Source organism: Phaenicophaeus curvirostris, chromosome Z, assembly GCF_032191515.1.
Source record: "Phaenicophaeus curvirostris isolate KB17595 chromosome Z, BPBGC_Pcur_1.0, whole genome shotgun sequence".
In the NCBI taxonomy this organism is placed as follows: Eukaryota; Metazoa; Chordata; class Aves; order Cuculiformes; family Cuculidae; genus Phaenicophaeus; species Phaenicophaeus curvirostris.
In genome coordinates, this window is record NC_091431.1 from 36897208 (window position 1) to 36912939 (window position 15732).

A 15732-nucleotide genomic window follows, 5' to 3' on the forward strand; every position below is an offset into this window, starting at 1 on the left:
CTATATAATGCTAGTGAGAAGGCAGGAAATTTGAAATAGTGATTTCTCAATTTGTACTTGAGATGCTCTCTTTTAGCTAATATAAGTACTGATTATCCTATACACATACAGTATTGCTTTTATACTCTGTAGTGCTCAGGGAATAAATGTGAGAAGGAAGAAATTAAAAAAAAAATCCTAACATCCATGCTTTGTTATATAAGCCTCACAAAGGGCTTCATAAAAATCTGAGTCTGAAATACATAGATTTTTTTTGGTCTGATTGAATGTACTGAAACTAATTTTCCAGGCCAATACATGGCAGTTAAATGTCAGAGCTAACTGGAAGAAAAATTCACATATGGTGTATGTGCTTGAATACCTCCCACAGAGATCAAAACCAAATCCTCAGAAAGGTAGGTGGCATCATAACAATCCACCCTACTTCCATCAGAGTAGTTGTGGCAGCATTTCTTGTGTTTTCATTCTTTCAATCTGTCCTTCATCTCTGATAGGTTTTTTTTAGCTCTCTTGCTTTCCTTGAGTTCATCTGTTTGTTTTCACCCATCCTTTGTAACGAATTTGAGTTGTGGTTATGAGAAAGCAAAATCAAGTGGCTGAGTGTTTCTCTTCAATATGTACATGTTTTAAAACAAATAAAAGGGAAGACTTTTTTGAGAATGACTAAACACGGAAATTTTTTGCTGCGGGAAGCTGTGGAGGCCATTAGAGTACATGTATTTAAAAAGGGATTAGGCAAATACACAGAAAATAGGCCTCACGGTGACCATAAACATTGGTGTGACATCCAGTTCAGCAAGTTCTTCAACTTTCTTGTGTCTGAATGTAATATAATGGTACAACTCGCTTTATGGTTGATTTTGTTTCTTGTTCTGTTTTCCTTGCACATCCATTATTACCCAGATGCCTTCCTGAGGTGTGATATGAGGGTCTTTGGACCTTTGTTCTCACATCATCACTGTGATGATGGTCAATGTTAAAATATTACAGCATTTCTCTTTGCTCCGGAGAAATCTGTGTCTCCCAGTTGTCCACCAAAGTCAAAGGTAAATGTCTAAAGCAATCCTGTCTATATGATGAAGTCCTAGATCTCTGTAGCCACCGATCACTAGTATAAATGACAAAATTCTCTGGTCAGGTATCAAGTGGAAGAGGGCGGACATCATAGTCCTCATCTCCTCTTCCTTCTCTTCCTCCTCTCAAAAACCCTCACTGTGTTAAATAAGTGAGCTTTTTGGTACTGTTCTGACACAACCTTTGATCAGTCTTCCTGTGATAATGTGTGCATCCTACAGAGGTTGGAATGAGCTGCAGTTTTATAATATGGCCTTTCTAGCCTTCCTTCTCTCACCTCTAAACCAAGAAATTTCTTAAAGAACAATCACTGGAAATGCCTAATTAAAATAAGAACATTAGGGCCTGTAAGTACTGTTTGCAAAATCTGTACTCTGCTGTCTGTGGTGTTTGGCATATGGTTATGGAAATGCCATATTGGAAACTGTAAAATTTATTCAGGTTAGAAAGTGCCACCTAAGTGGTCTGCATCTTCACCAAAGCTAAGCAAGGGGATGTGTTGCAGGAAGTATTACATACCTCCTCTTGGTATCTGTGATACTTAAATGACATTGCTCAATTTTTGTTCTGGGTATTTAGTATTGTTACGATACCTCATTATGTGACAAGACTCCTCGGTCTACAGGCATGAAAAGAGAATGGAGCCATAATAGTAGATTTCAGGAAGGCTGTTGCTGTGGGACAGCTGAGGGTATTGGTGTCCTGTATACACTTTTGTGCAGGCAGTGTTCTCTACTGGACAGTGTAATGTAGTGAATATAGGTGTAGTATTAACAGCCTGTAGCCCTACATACTTCTGTTAGGTTTATGGTTCTCTTTGTTTCTGCAACCCATTTGCCCTTGGACGGGAAAGATTTTCAAAAATTTCTTCAAATGTCACAAGCTTATTACCAATGTTATCCAGTTATTTATGCAGAACCTTTTACAATCCATTATTTTCCTGCAGAAACTCACTGTAACATTTACATGGCAAGAAACTGAATTTGCCTTATGAGTGCCATTTCAAATTAATTTATTTTATGTGACAGAAGCTTGTAGACGTTATAATTTTGATTTAATAGCTTACTTGCACTCTTGATAAATGAGTTTCTGACTGTTTAAGCCAAAGAAAAACAAGTTATTTAAAATCGCATTTAATTAAACTAGTTACAAGTAATTCAGGCTACTCTCATAACATTATTATCAAACAGCCCTCAGAGGAACAGACTGGCTTTGCTATTCTATATGCCAGTGATTGCTTCCTGGCTTACACTCTTACTAGAGTAACTGACTGAAAAGTCAGACTCCCTGTTTTGTGAAAGTATCTTGATTGCTTCTTTGTGTCATGTCACACTTTTGTTTCTGGTGCTCACAGTATTTTTGAGTTTTGTGTCACTGTATGGAAATGATAACAGTTGCTTCTCACAAAATCCCACCTCAAACTCCACCATAACTGCCTTTCTCCTTTAAGAAACTGAACCTAAATGTGTGTCCAAGTAATAGACTCAGTTTTGTGTCTACACTGATATTCAATATGTAGTTTAAACCTAGGCATATTCACTAGGATGTAATTAGGTACATTAATTTGCTGCAGAGGCATACCTTGATTTTAACTCACAAGATTTGGCTGCTGTTACAGTTTTTCTTATGTTGGCTGGTCTGGCTCTCTAATTGAGCAAAAGCTATGTTTTCTGGGATAAGCAAGGAGGAAAGCAAATAACACAGAAGCTGTAGGGATCCAGGAGGCATCTTCTCTTCTGTTGTTCTCAGAGCTGGACGCTCTCTCCAAACCTCCTTTTACAAGCTTCTCCATTAGTCCTTCCTTACTCTTCTTGATAGAGGTACCCAACTGCAAGGCTTACTCTTTCTTCTCCTCCAAAATCAGGTAAACTTCGTATGCATACCTTTTGACCCACAGCTACCTGTAGAGATGCACAGGGCTAAGGACAAGAAGTCCCTTCTACCTCATTCTTGTCCACAGCACAACCCAACAACATGCCATGGGAGAAGAGAAAACCTGCTTGCACTACCAGCTGTTCTCATCTGGCATTGGTTATTACTGGTACAATCCAGGATAAATGCTAAGAACTGATTATTGATACTCTGAGGCTACAAGTCAGAAACATCAATTAAGCACTGGAAAATAAACAAGCCAGCTTACAGAAATTGGAACAGTGACTTGGAAGGAAACTAATGCCCTGGCTGTGTCTAATTATTGGAACAAAAAGAGACATGAGAGGAAAATGCTTTTTATTTTTCAGTAACACAGGCAACAGCTGTTTGCATCTGATAATGTTTATAATTCAGCTTCCAAGATAGCATGCAAGTCCAGCAAGATTTGTTACTAGTTTGAAACAATTAGTATATTGTTCATCTGTGTTGTTTTATGAAGAAAGTGTGAGTTGAGAACAAAGATCCGCCTATTCTTTTCTCCAATGCATGAGATAACTTCATAAGCATTTCTTTTTGAAGAACTGACCTAGGAAATATTTTCATTAAAACAAGAACAAATGTAAAGCATCATGAGATTAGCCCTTTCTGAGAGTGTAGAAAGGATCCAGAGTTCTGATTTAGGGTGAAGAGGAGTAACTGAGTAAATCCAAACTGACACAATTTTGGTAGGTAAAGTTCAATAGTCAAAAATGTCCCTATATAATACAAAAAAAAGGGCATTTAGGACAAAAGAGCAGTGAATAAATTTGACCTGTGAATGAAAATATGTTCTTCCCCATTGCTTAAAACCACATCAAGAATATAATAAAATAAGCCGAGAGGAGAATTAACAATTTCAGTACATTTGCTATAGTTAATACTGGAAACTCCTCATTCCCAAGCACAAGCTCTCCGACTCATCCCTGTGTAGTTTTAAAGTCTTCTCATGGCAGCATGTTACTCAACACCAAAAAAGCAAGTGGAGAATTAGTAATGCTAAATGTACAGAACAGGTTTACAAGTGACACTGAAACAGATCAATCCTTTCATTGTACAAAGGCTGCTGGGTCAATGGCCTTTGACAGACCAACATTTATTGTTGTGATGCTTTTGAAATAGTGGGCTTTCTGCAGGATCCAATGGGTAATTACATACCTTGGGTGGAAGAAGTTACTGCAATTTAATTGTAAGGACCTTGATCCTGCTCCCAGTGATGTCAATAGGAAAACATCACTTAGAACATGATTTCAGAGTATGGAAATGTTGTTTCAGAAATGAGAACTGACCTCACCCTCTCATGTGTGGTTTCTGAAGATTCTTGTGTTTAGGACTATAATATGTCTTTGGTTTATTACAAATGTTCACCAGAATGCATTTATTAAATCTGGTGAATGATATCCACCTAACATCAATATTAATTGTATTCTTTATTCCAAGAGATGCTAACATTTTTTAATAGATTTTGCATGTTTCTTGACAATGAGCTTAGAAAGTAAGAAACATTTTTTTTCCTGTTAAATCTTAGGGTTAGGAGAGAAGCTCTACAGGCTTAAAAAAACCCAAAAAAGTCATTTTTAGGCCACTATACACTGAGTAGTTGTGCATGCTATGCAGGGGCACTTCTCAAGTCCACCCCTGTGACGGTGTACAGGACAGATTATTACTGTTACCAGGTCTGGTACTACTAAATGGAAAGTGTTTTTGAAAATGGCTCCATCCTGGGCAGAATAAACCAACATGCTTCAAAGGTTAGTGTAGTTATGTCCCAGCCTGTTCTATAAGCAGAAGGATAAATGAACACTACATAGCAAAGCAATCCAGCAAAATCCAATATAATGACTATTGGAATCATTACTGAGCCTGTTAAAAAAGGACATATTAAATAATGTATGGACAACTTTTAACAACCCTTTTGTACCCACATGGACCTGTTAGTTGGCATTTAACTTCAAATATGTAACTAACGTGTTTAGTTGTTCCAGAATATTAAACTATAAGAAGTGACACTCATTTGTCTCCAGTCACTAGTTCAGACCTCATCACAAAGGAATTGTTTTGAAATGCTCCTTCCAAATAATGATCATAACCCCAATGGTCAAACAGATGGTGTGCAGTAGCTAGGCAAATAAAACCGCCAACAGTATTTTCTCAGAATAATGCTAATTCTGTCTTCTGTAATTCAAACAGATCTGTGTCAACCTTGGGAGAAGGGCAGCTGGGAATCTTACTTGGTTTCTCTACATTTTTTGTCATCTTATGAGCAACTTGTATTTTCCGTGGCAGAATTAATGCGTAGCCAAATAAAACATCTTGGACACTAGACTTAATCTTAGAAACCCAAATCAACACAGTGAATGATGCTTAGCTTTTCCAGTCTCTTGCTCTACGATATCGTAACGTTGTGTAATTTCTGAATAACTTAATTTTATGCAGTAGTTTCATCTCATCTCTGTTTTTCCATGTTTTTTACCGTGGTCATTTCTCTTGCCCATCACTGTTTCAAATTCATTTTTCCATGGATGACACCTTCTGGTTGTAAGGATAAGATAGCTGAGGACATTTGAGCTGTTCGTGTTAGTTTTGGAGTGGGGGAAAACTGCAAGAGCCTCAGTGAGTCATGTTTTCTTATACAATTAAAAATACATACTCTTCTAATGAAATGGAAACCACATATAGAGATAGATAATTTGCCTTTAAAAGTGAGAAAACATTTTCTGTTGAATGAAAACATGTGTCTAAACCCCACTGGCTTTGATATTTCAGTCATTGGCAGTATTGGTATGTGCCAAAACAATCTGGATTCATCATTTATGTTCTGCAGATATCAAAATCATTAGTGCATTTGGAAAACTGTAAAATTTCAGACTCTTAACGGTGCCAGCTTCTGTTAGATACCTGAAACCTACTTCATGTATTGCAGGTTGTCTTTGTCAGCTGGTGTAAAAGCTTCTGGGACTGTGGACTTGTGGCACTGGATGATATATCATTGAGCTTGGGAAGTTGTCAGGCTGCTGGTAAGACCATGAATATTTGTCATCCAACAGCTGTTTCCCTTTTTAGTAAGAGTTTGTTGCATATCTTCATTTTCCAAGCCTAGCCTACAGCTGCCTTCATGCCACTGTGGTTTCTTTTCCTCTTCTAGTTAAGTATTGTGTAAATCCTATTTTTGCAGTAGTATACATGCAGCAAGGACCAGGTTTTTTTTCCAGGGGTACCAGCTAAGTCCTAATTAATTTCACTGCCTGCAGTGCAGTTGCAGGTGATCATTCCTTTTGAGGCATTACAACTTCTAAAAAACCAACAGTCTAATGGAAGGGAAAGTAGTTTTCAAATGGCTTTTAGAAAACCAGGGATGACCCCAAAAGCAATATTTTGAAAACTCAACATTCTTTTTAGTGCAGAAGTACAGTTGTGCAAGGCCAGGACACAGCCCCTTATCTGAGCTGCAGTTCTCTGATGAAGAAAGATGAGTTTAACTCTCTCCCCTGTAGTGGGAAGAACTGGATGTTTTTGAACAAGATGTTACCCTCTGACATGCATAGGCTAACCTCTCTGAATTCACCCAAACTCCCTCATCTGGGGCTTTTTGAGGTTTGACAGGGCAATGATTTTATCCTAATCTGGAAACCATTCTCCTGGGACAGACATAACCTCTAATCCCATTCCTCTTCAGAATAAAGTCATGCCTTTGAAATGGTGATGAGGCTGATCTACCATGCCATTTATATTCACATGCAGTAAGACCTTTTTAATGACTTTATTTGATTACATGCATTCAGGCAGCTAACCATTATAGAACAGAGAGAAGTCAAGTGAATAAAATGAGATGCCATTTTTCTGAAGTATTTCCAACATTTGTCTGTTTTGCCATTCTGTATTTCCTAAATAATTTGAAAAGGAAACAAACATGCAGAACCAATACCTGGGTGTACAGTTATATGGGGATTGTCACTGATGGCAGCAAAAAAAAATGCCCTAAAAATGCCCCAGAGTATGTGAGGTGTCAAGGCTCTCTCCTTTCCAAAAGGTGAAAACAGCTCAGTATGTCTACTCTTAAACTACAAACTTGTGTAATAAGTTTGTAGAAGACCTGACAGAAACTTCCTGGCAAGCACTTGAATTGTCGACTTTCTCTCTTCTGCATCATCTAATAGAACTGAAATAATGAAAATAGCCTAGTAGTTGCAGCTTTGTGGTCTGTTGTATGTGGTATTAGAATCTGTTGTCAAGGGAACATAAGAGAGCTAAATGTGGTGTTTGATTTCAGATCACAGAAACTCCAGTATTTGGCACAATTCATTTAATATGCACATATGACATTCTGGGTCTTGTTAAACTGCTTGGGGTGCCACAGTGGTGAAGAAAATTACACTGATGAAGTCCATTGCAGAGTAAGAGCTATGATGGTAATAAACTGTATGAGCTGTTTTAAATAATATTGGTACATGTTAGTGAGACAGTCTAGGGCACAGATTTCCTCAAAGCTGTGAAGAAAACAAGATTAAATCTCATACATCAGTTTGAAGCCAGCTTTTATAAGCTTTATAAGTTTTTATAAGCCTGTGACTACTCTAAGTACTGCTAGGTAGACTTAAATGCTCTTGGCAGGTGAATGAATGCAATGCACTGCTTTTATAATCTCTCCATATTAACATGTTTGCAGTTTTAAAAAATGTCATGTCCTTGTAGAAGTACTGCTGCCCAATCCTGGAGAGTGTACTTTTGAAAAAGATGAGTGTGTGTTTACCCAGAAGAAGAGAGGTCGTGGGAGCTGGCACAGGAGGAGGGGTCCAACTCCCACTTCTTATACTGGACCAAAAGGAGACCACACCACTGGGGTAGGTGAGTTAAGCTCAACATTGAACTTCCAAAACAGAAATGAATAGTTAGTAAAAAATAATTTGAAATTACAACCTGGACCACAGAGAAAGTTTTTACTGTTCTGTTCAGAATAGCTATTAATCAAATGAAGTAAATGCGTTTCTTAAGGGGATGGTTTTGAGAGTGCAACGCATATTCTGAATAATCTGCTGACAAACAGGGAAATTTGGTCTTCATGTCCTAAAGTTCTTTGGGGAGAAGTAAAGGACAGGATGATTCTCCAGACTCAGCAGAAAGGCCACCTTCCAAACCCCTAGTTTATGTGAATATTCCCTGAAACTAAAAGGCAAACAAGTGGGTGGGGGCTTTTCTGCATCAACACCTTCCTGCTCAAACTTAGAAGAAAGCATGAATAATAGAAGAGGTCCCACAGACCTTTTGTCTGGAAAATCTGCTCCATAACACCACTTGTTCAATTTCAAGTATTTAGGTAAGTGGGGTCCCATTAGTATAAGCAAACATACAGAAAACTGGATCAGAATTGTCCCCATGCCAGGGTCAGTATTTGGTGACTTTTGGAAATGAAGAAGTGTGTCACCATTTTGGATCCTTGTGTTTCTGCAGAAGAGGACCTCAGTAGCAACTCCACTGACTTCAGTATAATGGATGAAATTTCCCTAAGGCTTGTGAACCTGAAATGTTTACAGGGTTTTCAAAAGCCTTTTTGGGCCTTTAGATTTGCCATCTTTCAAAGTGGTTAGCATTTGTTCAACAGGTTATAAAACCAGCTGCAGATGAGCTGGTTTATTCACAGTAGCCATCTATCCAGTCTGTTAAAAATTGTAGTTGGATAACAAAAGCAGCTGGCCTATTCAAAAAGCTTACCAAAAGCTATTATTATTCTGTCAACTGTGACTGAGTGTAAACCATGTTAAGTATTATGAAGCGTAGTTATTTCAGCTGTGCATATGAAATCTTGCTCTGTGCAAGTTTATTTCAAGTTACTTTGGAAAGCTGTTTTGTTTCTTGTTAACAAAATAACAAATGCTTCTAGTTAATAAGATAGCATTATTTATTTTGTTGTTTCTGATCTCTTTATCTAAAAAGATGGCTTCTTTCAAGTTCAGCACATTGCTCCTTGCTTGCTTCCTGGTGAAATTTTTGTAAGAGCTGCATCCTGAGGAGGGTATGGAAACTGACAAGAAATTCATGGTGTAGGACTGTTTGGCCAAAATCCTGCACGTTGAATTGAGAATCCAGATGTGAATGCTTCTCTTTGCCTTAAAATTTCAGATCACCAAGAAATTATGTTCTTCCATTGCTAATTCTGAACAGTACTGATTCTGGGTAGAAACATAAACAGCCTTCCCAACATTTTTAAATCTTAAAACTCCTCCTACATGTTCTGAGGTAAAAACAAGATGCATTACTTATAAATCTGAGTATATTCTGGCCAGATCTATTGGCTAAGTTATCTAAGCGGAAAATGTAAGCTATGTACAAATCAAGACCATTTTCCCAATAATGATGCCTTTGTACTGTGGAGTGACTTTCAAAAGGGAATGTTGAAATTCTTTTTCCTTTTGTGTTAAAAATTAAATGAGATTAAACTGGATCAGATTACATACTGTCTGTAAGTCTGTGTTACCTGTGCTGTCCAGTTCTTCTGCACCAGCTAGAAATGTCATCACCAGCTTTAAAATAAGAGATAATTTTTCCTAATGGAGAAGTTTTTTTAAAAAAGTTTAGAAGAGTTTTTTAAAGTTCATTTTAGAATTTTTGTATTGAAATGTGGGTGACATTTCCAGAGTGGTATGTGTTGACCGTTTCTGTGTTGTCTGGCAGACCCTTCTTTTTCTACAAATGTAATCCAAAAGGACTACATCACACTAAAGTTGCTAGTTGTTTTGCTGGGTAACCAAACTGAGCTCCGTAAATGGATTCAACATTCAGATTTGATACATTTTTTCCCCCCAGTTGTTCCCTAGATAACGTATTTCATTTTTCCTCTTTCATATACTCTGTATCCCAGATCGTGTGTTTCCAAGGATAACAAGTAGGAGCAACAGTGAGGAGTTTCTTGCTTAAGAAAAATTGTTTGCACCTTTTTTGTAATTTATAAGGCAGAAACTGACTTTAGACCTAATTTCAGTTTATGTAGATCACTAAGTATTCAGAGATCTGAGACTGATGCTAAGTATTTAATCAGAAAGAAACAGGTCTTTAAGTGTTCTTATATTAGCACTCCCAAATATTACCTTTACTACACTACACAATGATTCCAATATCACAAATATTACAGTTCACAAATATAATAGTCTATAGCTGTCATGGTTTAGCCCCAGCTCAGCCAATTTCAGCAACTAAAACAGAGCAGCTGGACTCCCAGTTCCCTCATCCCCCACCCTCAGGGAAGGGAAGCGACAGGAAAAAGACTTGTGGGTTGGAAACTAAAACTAAAGCTTTAATGAAATAATAATTATAATAACTATGATAATAATAAGAGTAATAATAATAACAAGAAGCAGGAAGTAATAATATATATACAAATATATTAAATCACACTGCCAGCCCTCAATTGCTATTTGTCACCATAAATGCTGCAGAGCAGACATGAAGGTCTGAGGCTAGGAGGGAGCTGGGCTCAGGAACTGGATTCAGGAATGCACAGTTCCGGGGTGAGGGGCAAACGGACGGACAAGATCTTCACTGGATGTAAGCCATAAAAGGAGAGAAAGTGACCCTCATAATCTCTCAGTTTTATACCAAGTATGACGTGTATGGGATGGAATACTCTGTTGGTCAGTTTTGGATCACCTGTCCTGTCTGCCCCTTTTTTGCCTCTTTGTCTTTCCACCAGCTCACGGATTGCCTTGGTTTCTATAGGAATAAATATAAGCAATAGCCGCTCTGCATACCAGTGCCCCATGTTGTCACTTGTAGAGAGAAACACTGTCTGAAAAACATGCAGTTAGCTTTCAGAAAATTGTTACCTAAATGTGACTTAGCTGAAGTCAGAAAAGTGATTCTGCTTTAGCTTAAATCACAACAGCAGCATAAAAATCTTTATCAAAATAGTTTCAGACATAGTTTTTTATATAATCAGCATGTTGAGCATAATTAATATGCTGAGAATATGTATTCTACTTAGCTAACATTTGATTGCAAATGTTTTTTAGGATACTACATGTATATAGAAGCATCCAACATGGTCTACGGACAGAGAGCATATTTGGTTTCAAGATCACTAAGAGGAACCTCTGGAAAACAGTGCTTGACATTTTTCTATCACATGTATGGAGCTGGGACTGGATTGTTAAGTGTTTATCTGAAAAAGGAAGGTGATGATGAAGAGATTCCTTTGTGGAGGAGGACAGGGGAACAAAGTATCTCATGGCTAAGGGGAGTGATAGAATATGAAAGTGACAGAAGCTACCAGGTAAGAAAAAAGAAACAAAAAGCAGTCAAATGGGAATGCTGAACTGAACTATGTGCTAGAATCCAAGTTTCGGGTTGTATAAAAGAATTAAAATGTTAAAATTTAAGTAGAATTGGACGGACACCTGAACAAGCTGAAGTAACGCATGATTTCTTACAAATGAAGGCAGGGAAGGAATCATTAAACAGATAATAGGTTGCAGGTAAGAAAACAGTTCATTAATTCTTACTATTTTGAAGTATTGAAGTGCTGTTCTGTCATCATTTCTTGTCAGTAGTGGCATTTTTTATTTAGATCCTTTGTGCAATTTCTTTTTCTTCAGCTGTCTATAGTCCTGCCTAGATTTGACGTAACCACTAAGCTGTGATAAAATGACTGCTTCTTGAAGGTGGCACCAAAGGCAAAGGATGATTTGGTCAACAACCAGCTGAATATAAGCCAGCATTGTGCCCAGATGTCCCATAAGGCCAATGGCATCCTAGCTTGTGCAGCCAGAGGACTAGGGAAGGGATCATCCCCCTGTACTTGGTGTTGGTGAGGCAACACCTCAAATACTATTTTCAGTTTTGGACAACGAAGGTTGTAAAGGGTCTGGAGCACAAGTCCTGTGAGGACTATTTGAGGGAACTGGAGTTGTTTAGGCTGGGGAAATGGAGGCTGAGGGGAGACTTTATTACTTTCTATACCTACTTGAAAGAAGGTTGTAGTGAGGCAAGTAACAAGTGACAGGAGAAGAGAAAATGGTCTCGAGCTGCACCACAGGAGGTTCAGATCGGATATTAGGAAAATTATCTTCACCAGAAGGCTTGTCAGGTGTTGGAACAGGCTGCCCAGGGAAGTGGTTGAGTCACCATCCCAGGAGGTATTTTAAGATGTGCAGATGTGGTCCTTAGGGACTTGGCAGTGTTAGGTTTGCAGTTGGACTTGATGATCTTAAAGGTTCTTTCCAACTTAAATGATTCTATGATGCAAAGCCAGAGCTCTGCCTTTGGTTCCAACAGTCCCATCATGCAGTATTGCTGGAGACAAAGCCTCTATCAAAGAGAAAGCTGAAATTGCTATTGACTGAAACAGCACTGGGCACAAAACTGCACCAATCACTAACCAGAGGTGGTGAAGGTTTATCACTTTGCCTTAAGAGCCTGGAAATAAATTAGAGAAAAAACAACCAAGTTTTACTGAAAAGCAAGTTTAGCTTCATCAGTAAGATCACAACACAATATTGTAAAGCTGTTTTGTCCCCTCAGTCTTGCTTGCATATGGGCAATACACAGCAACACATTTGGGCTGAAAAGCGAGATAGAAATGCTATATCTCTAGAGGAGATTTATCAGTGGTCTGTAACACACACAGTAATTTCTTAACAAATAGCGAGAAAAAACTGGCTTCCTTTGGCACAGCACAAACCTAAAATCTCTGACAAGGTCCATCAATCCACTGATGGAACAAAGGAGTTTCTGTCCCAGAAGCAAGCTTTCAGAACAGGCCAGATCCTTGAATGGACTGCACAGGTATTATTTCTTTTCAGTTCTTCCTCCTATGGGATGCATGAAAAACTATGTTTTATGTTTACAGATTATTTTTGAGGCGATTCGCGGTGTATCAATGAGAAGTGACACTGCTATCGATGATATTCTTTTCCAGGCTGGACCCTGTTTAGGTAAGTTTAAACATACTTTGTTTCTCTCAGAAGACACTTAGTAATTCACAGTGCTTTTTAATTAGGCAGGTGATATTTCTTCCCCTGAATCTCCACTGAATGGATCTAAATTTAGTGTCATGCTGCTGGGCTAGTGGAGAATTCTTGTTTTTTAATAAGGTGCAAGACCATCCTCAGAACATCACCTAGTGAAGTTGTGTAACACTTTAAAGCTGTATGGCAGTCTCATTTAAATCCAGCATGTTAATTAGACTGTCATGCACATTCTTAGGAATGATGAAAATACAAATAATTACAGTATTTCTCCCTTTTTATATTCTAGAAATGGAAGATATTCAATTCTCATCAGGCTATCCTGACAGTTTAAATGAAATTGAATATTAAATGCAGTTTGCTGAAAGGAATAAAGCATATACAAGAATGGTATGTGAGAAACTGCACAAACCGCCTATTTTAAAATACGTTTTAAGTAAATACTGGACTGATTTGAATATGCGCCATGTATAGGAAGAACTCAGAGCACTCATGTTCCTTGCCTTTGCCATGAAACTATTGACTCAGGGCTTCTTAGACTGTTCTGGTTTATATTTTTTCTCTTTTGCATGAGGTATCAGCACAGATCATTCAGTTTCAAGCGCTTTTTTTTTTTTTCTAACCTTTCTGGTATATAGGTAAAAAAGGAAAGTAAAGGTGCACAGTTAAAATACAGTATTGTGTTGCCTTAAATCTGCATTCAGTGAATGTTTTGTGTTGGGTATAGAATGGATTTTTGTTAAGGAAACAATGAATACTTCGCAATGATAAAGGAAATACTATTAGCTGCTAGTAATAGCCTACAGGTTAAGTGCAATTATTCACAATGACAAATCTCTCTGGGAAACATAACACTCTGCTGGCAATTTTTGTGGGTTTGTACTCTTTTACTAAAACAAATACATTTGTTGTTCTTACCAATAACAAACTCACTTTTAGTGTTTAGAATTTATGTGAAATTAAACTCTTTCAAGCTATGTGTTTCCTGGCATACAAGTTTGGGGATTTTTAATAAATCAGTTTGTACACTCACAGAGAATGTACTTACCATTTATACAACCACAGATGCCTTGAGTTTATATTAATAAGAAACTGAACTTGCATAGATTGTTAATTTTTTAAGATTTTATGTGTTTGTGTACAAGGTTTTGTTTTGAAATTATTATAACTTCCTAATAAAATGTAACTTGGAAAATTATCTTATTGTTCTGCTCTTTACTTCGCATTTGTTGGTGTAATGAGAAAAAGTTGAACCTCACATAATAGCCTGAAATCAGTGTTTGTAATACAGAGAAAATTAAACGCATAAGACAGCTGACAGAAAGCAATCTCATCTGCTGCAGGAGGTTCCTGTACTGAGCCATAGAAATTATTCTTACAAGACAGCACATTCAAGCTGTTGCTGCAATATGCAACCCCTGAAATGTGACATAGCCCTCGCTCCTCTCAGAACAAAGTACGTATTTTTCCTAGTGGCCTATAAGGAACAACACCACCAGGGACAACCTAACACTGCGTCTCTAGTAAGTTTTCATTTTGGTAACAAACAATTAAAGTTTGTTCAATTAAGTACATTCAGTACTAATACGTTTATTTGACTACAGTTTACTATTTCCTACAGACTGAGGAAAAGTCAAAACTTCTTAACTGCCTATTCTGGCTACCTACATTCCCCATTGGCAGCTGATTATGAACGCATCACTTGTGCTGAAAATGAAAGCAACCAGAAACAATAGATTGTTTCCTTAGAGTCAATGCAGTTTTACAGTTGTTCTGTAAAAACTTATTCTTTGGTATCAACATTCAGATCAAGTTATTTAGGTAGAAGACAAGTGAAAACAAAGTGGTTAAAATCACCAGGCTTGCTGGTTCTCCGTATTTCTAATAGGACTTTTCTGTAAACGAAATTAAGCATCGAGTATAGCTATTAAATTCCTTTCTTTAATGATTTATGCAACTCTGCTTCACTCCATCAAAGTAATCAGATTTAGGCTGATCTGAATAAGAACATAAGTAAAGTATGCTCAGTGAAGAGCAGAATAGAATTCTCTAGAGACCTCACTGGTACAATGACAACGTTGGCATCACTGAGGGTAACACTTATCTGTAGGGTGGAAAGCACTATCCTGACTGAAAAAAAAAGTATGATAAGTTCTTTACAGCCGACTGAACATGAGCCAGCAGTGTGCCCAGGTGGCCAAGAAGGCCAATGGCATCTTGGCTTGTATCAGAAATGGTGTGACCAGCAGGTCCAGGGAGGTTATTCTCCCTCTGTACTCAGCACTGGTGAGACTGCTCCTTGAATAGTGTGTTCAGTTCTGGGCCCCTCACCACAAGAAGGATGTTGAGGCTCTGGAACGAGTCCAGAGAAGAGCAACAAAGCTGGTGAAGGGGCTGGAGAGCAGGTCTTACGAGGAGCGGCTGAGAGACCTGGGGTTGTTTAGCTTGGAGAAAAGGAGGCTGAGAGGAGACCTCATTGCTCTCTACAACTACCTAAAAGGAGGTTGTGGAGAGGAGGGAGCTGGCCTCATCTCCCAGGTGACAGGGGACAGGTTGGGAGGGAATGGCCTCAAGCTGAGCCGGAGGAGATTCAGGCTTAACATTAGGAAAAAATTCTTCACAGAAAGGGTCATTGGGCACTGGAACAGGCTGCCCCGGGAGGTGGTTGATTCACCTTCCCTGGAGGTGTTTAAGGCACGGGTGGACGAGGTGCTAAGGGGCATGGTGTTTGATAGGAATGGTTGGACTCGATGATCCGGTGGGTCTCTTCCAACCTGGTTATTCTATGATTCTA

The 15732-nt window shown here is 38.2% G+C and overlaps 1 protein-coding gene across 1 annotated transcript in view; it reads left to right on the top strand.

The window, feature by feature from the left end:
- MAMDC2 (MAM domain containing 2) overlaps positions 1-14207 on the top strand; it is a 58738-nt gene extending 44531 nt beyond the window's left edge. Inside the window, exons 10-14 of the mRNA XM_069880823.1 lie at positions 5906-5999; positions 7675-7827; positions 10986-11245; positions 12821-12905; positions 13228-14207. Coding sequence (XP_069736924.1) covers positions 5906-5999; positions 7675-7827; positions 10986-11245; positions 12821-12905; positions 13228-13289 — 654 coding nt within the window. The 3' untranslated portion in view covers positions 13290-14207. The remainder of the gene's footprint in view (positions 1-5905; positions 6000-7674; positions 7828-10985; positions 11246-12820; positions 12906-13227) is intronic.
- Positions 14208-15732: the final 1525 nt, after the last annotated feature.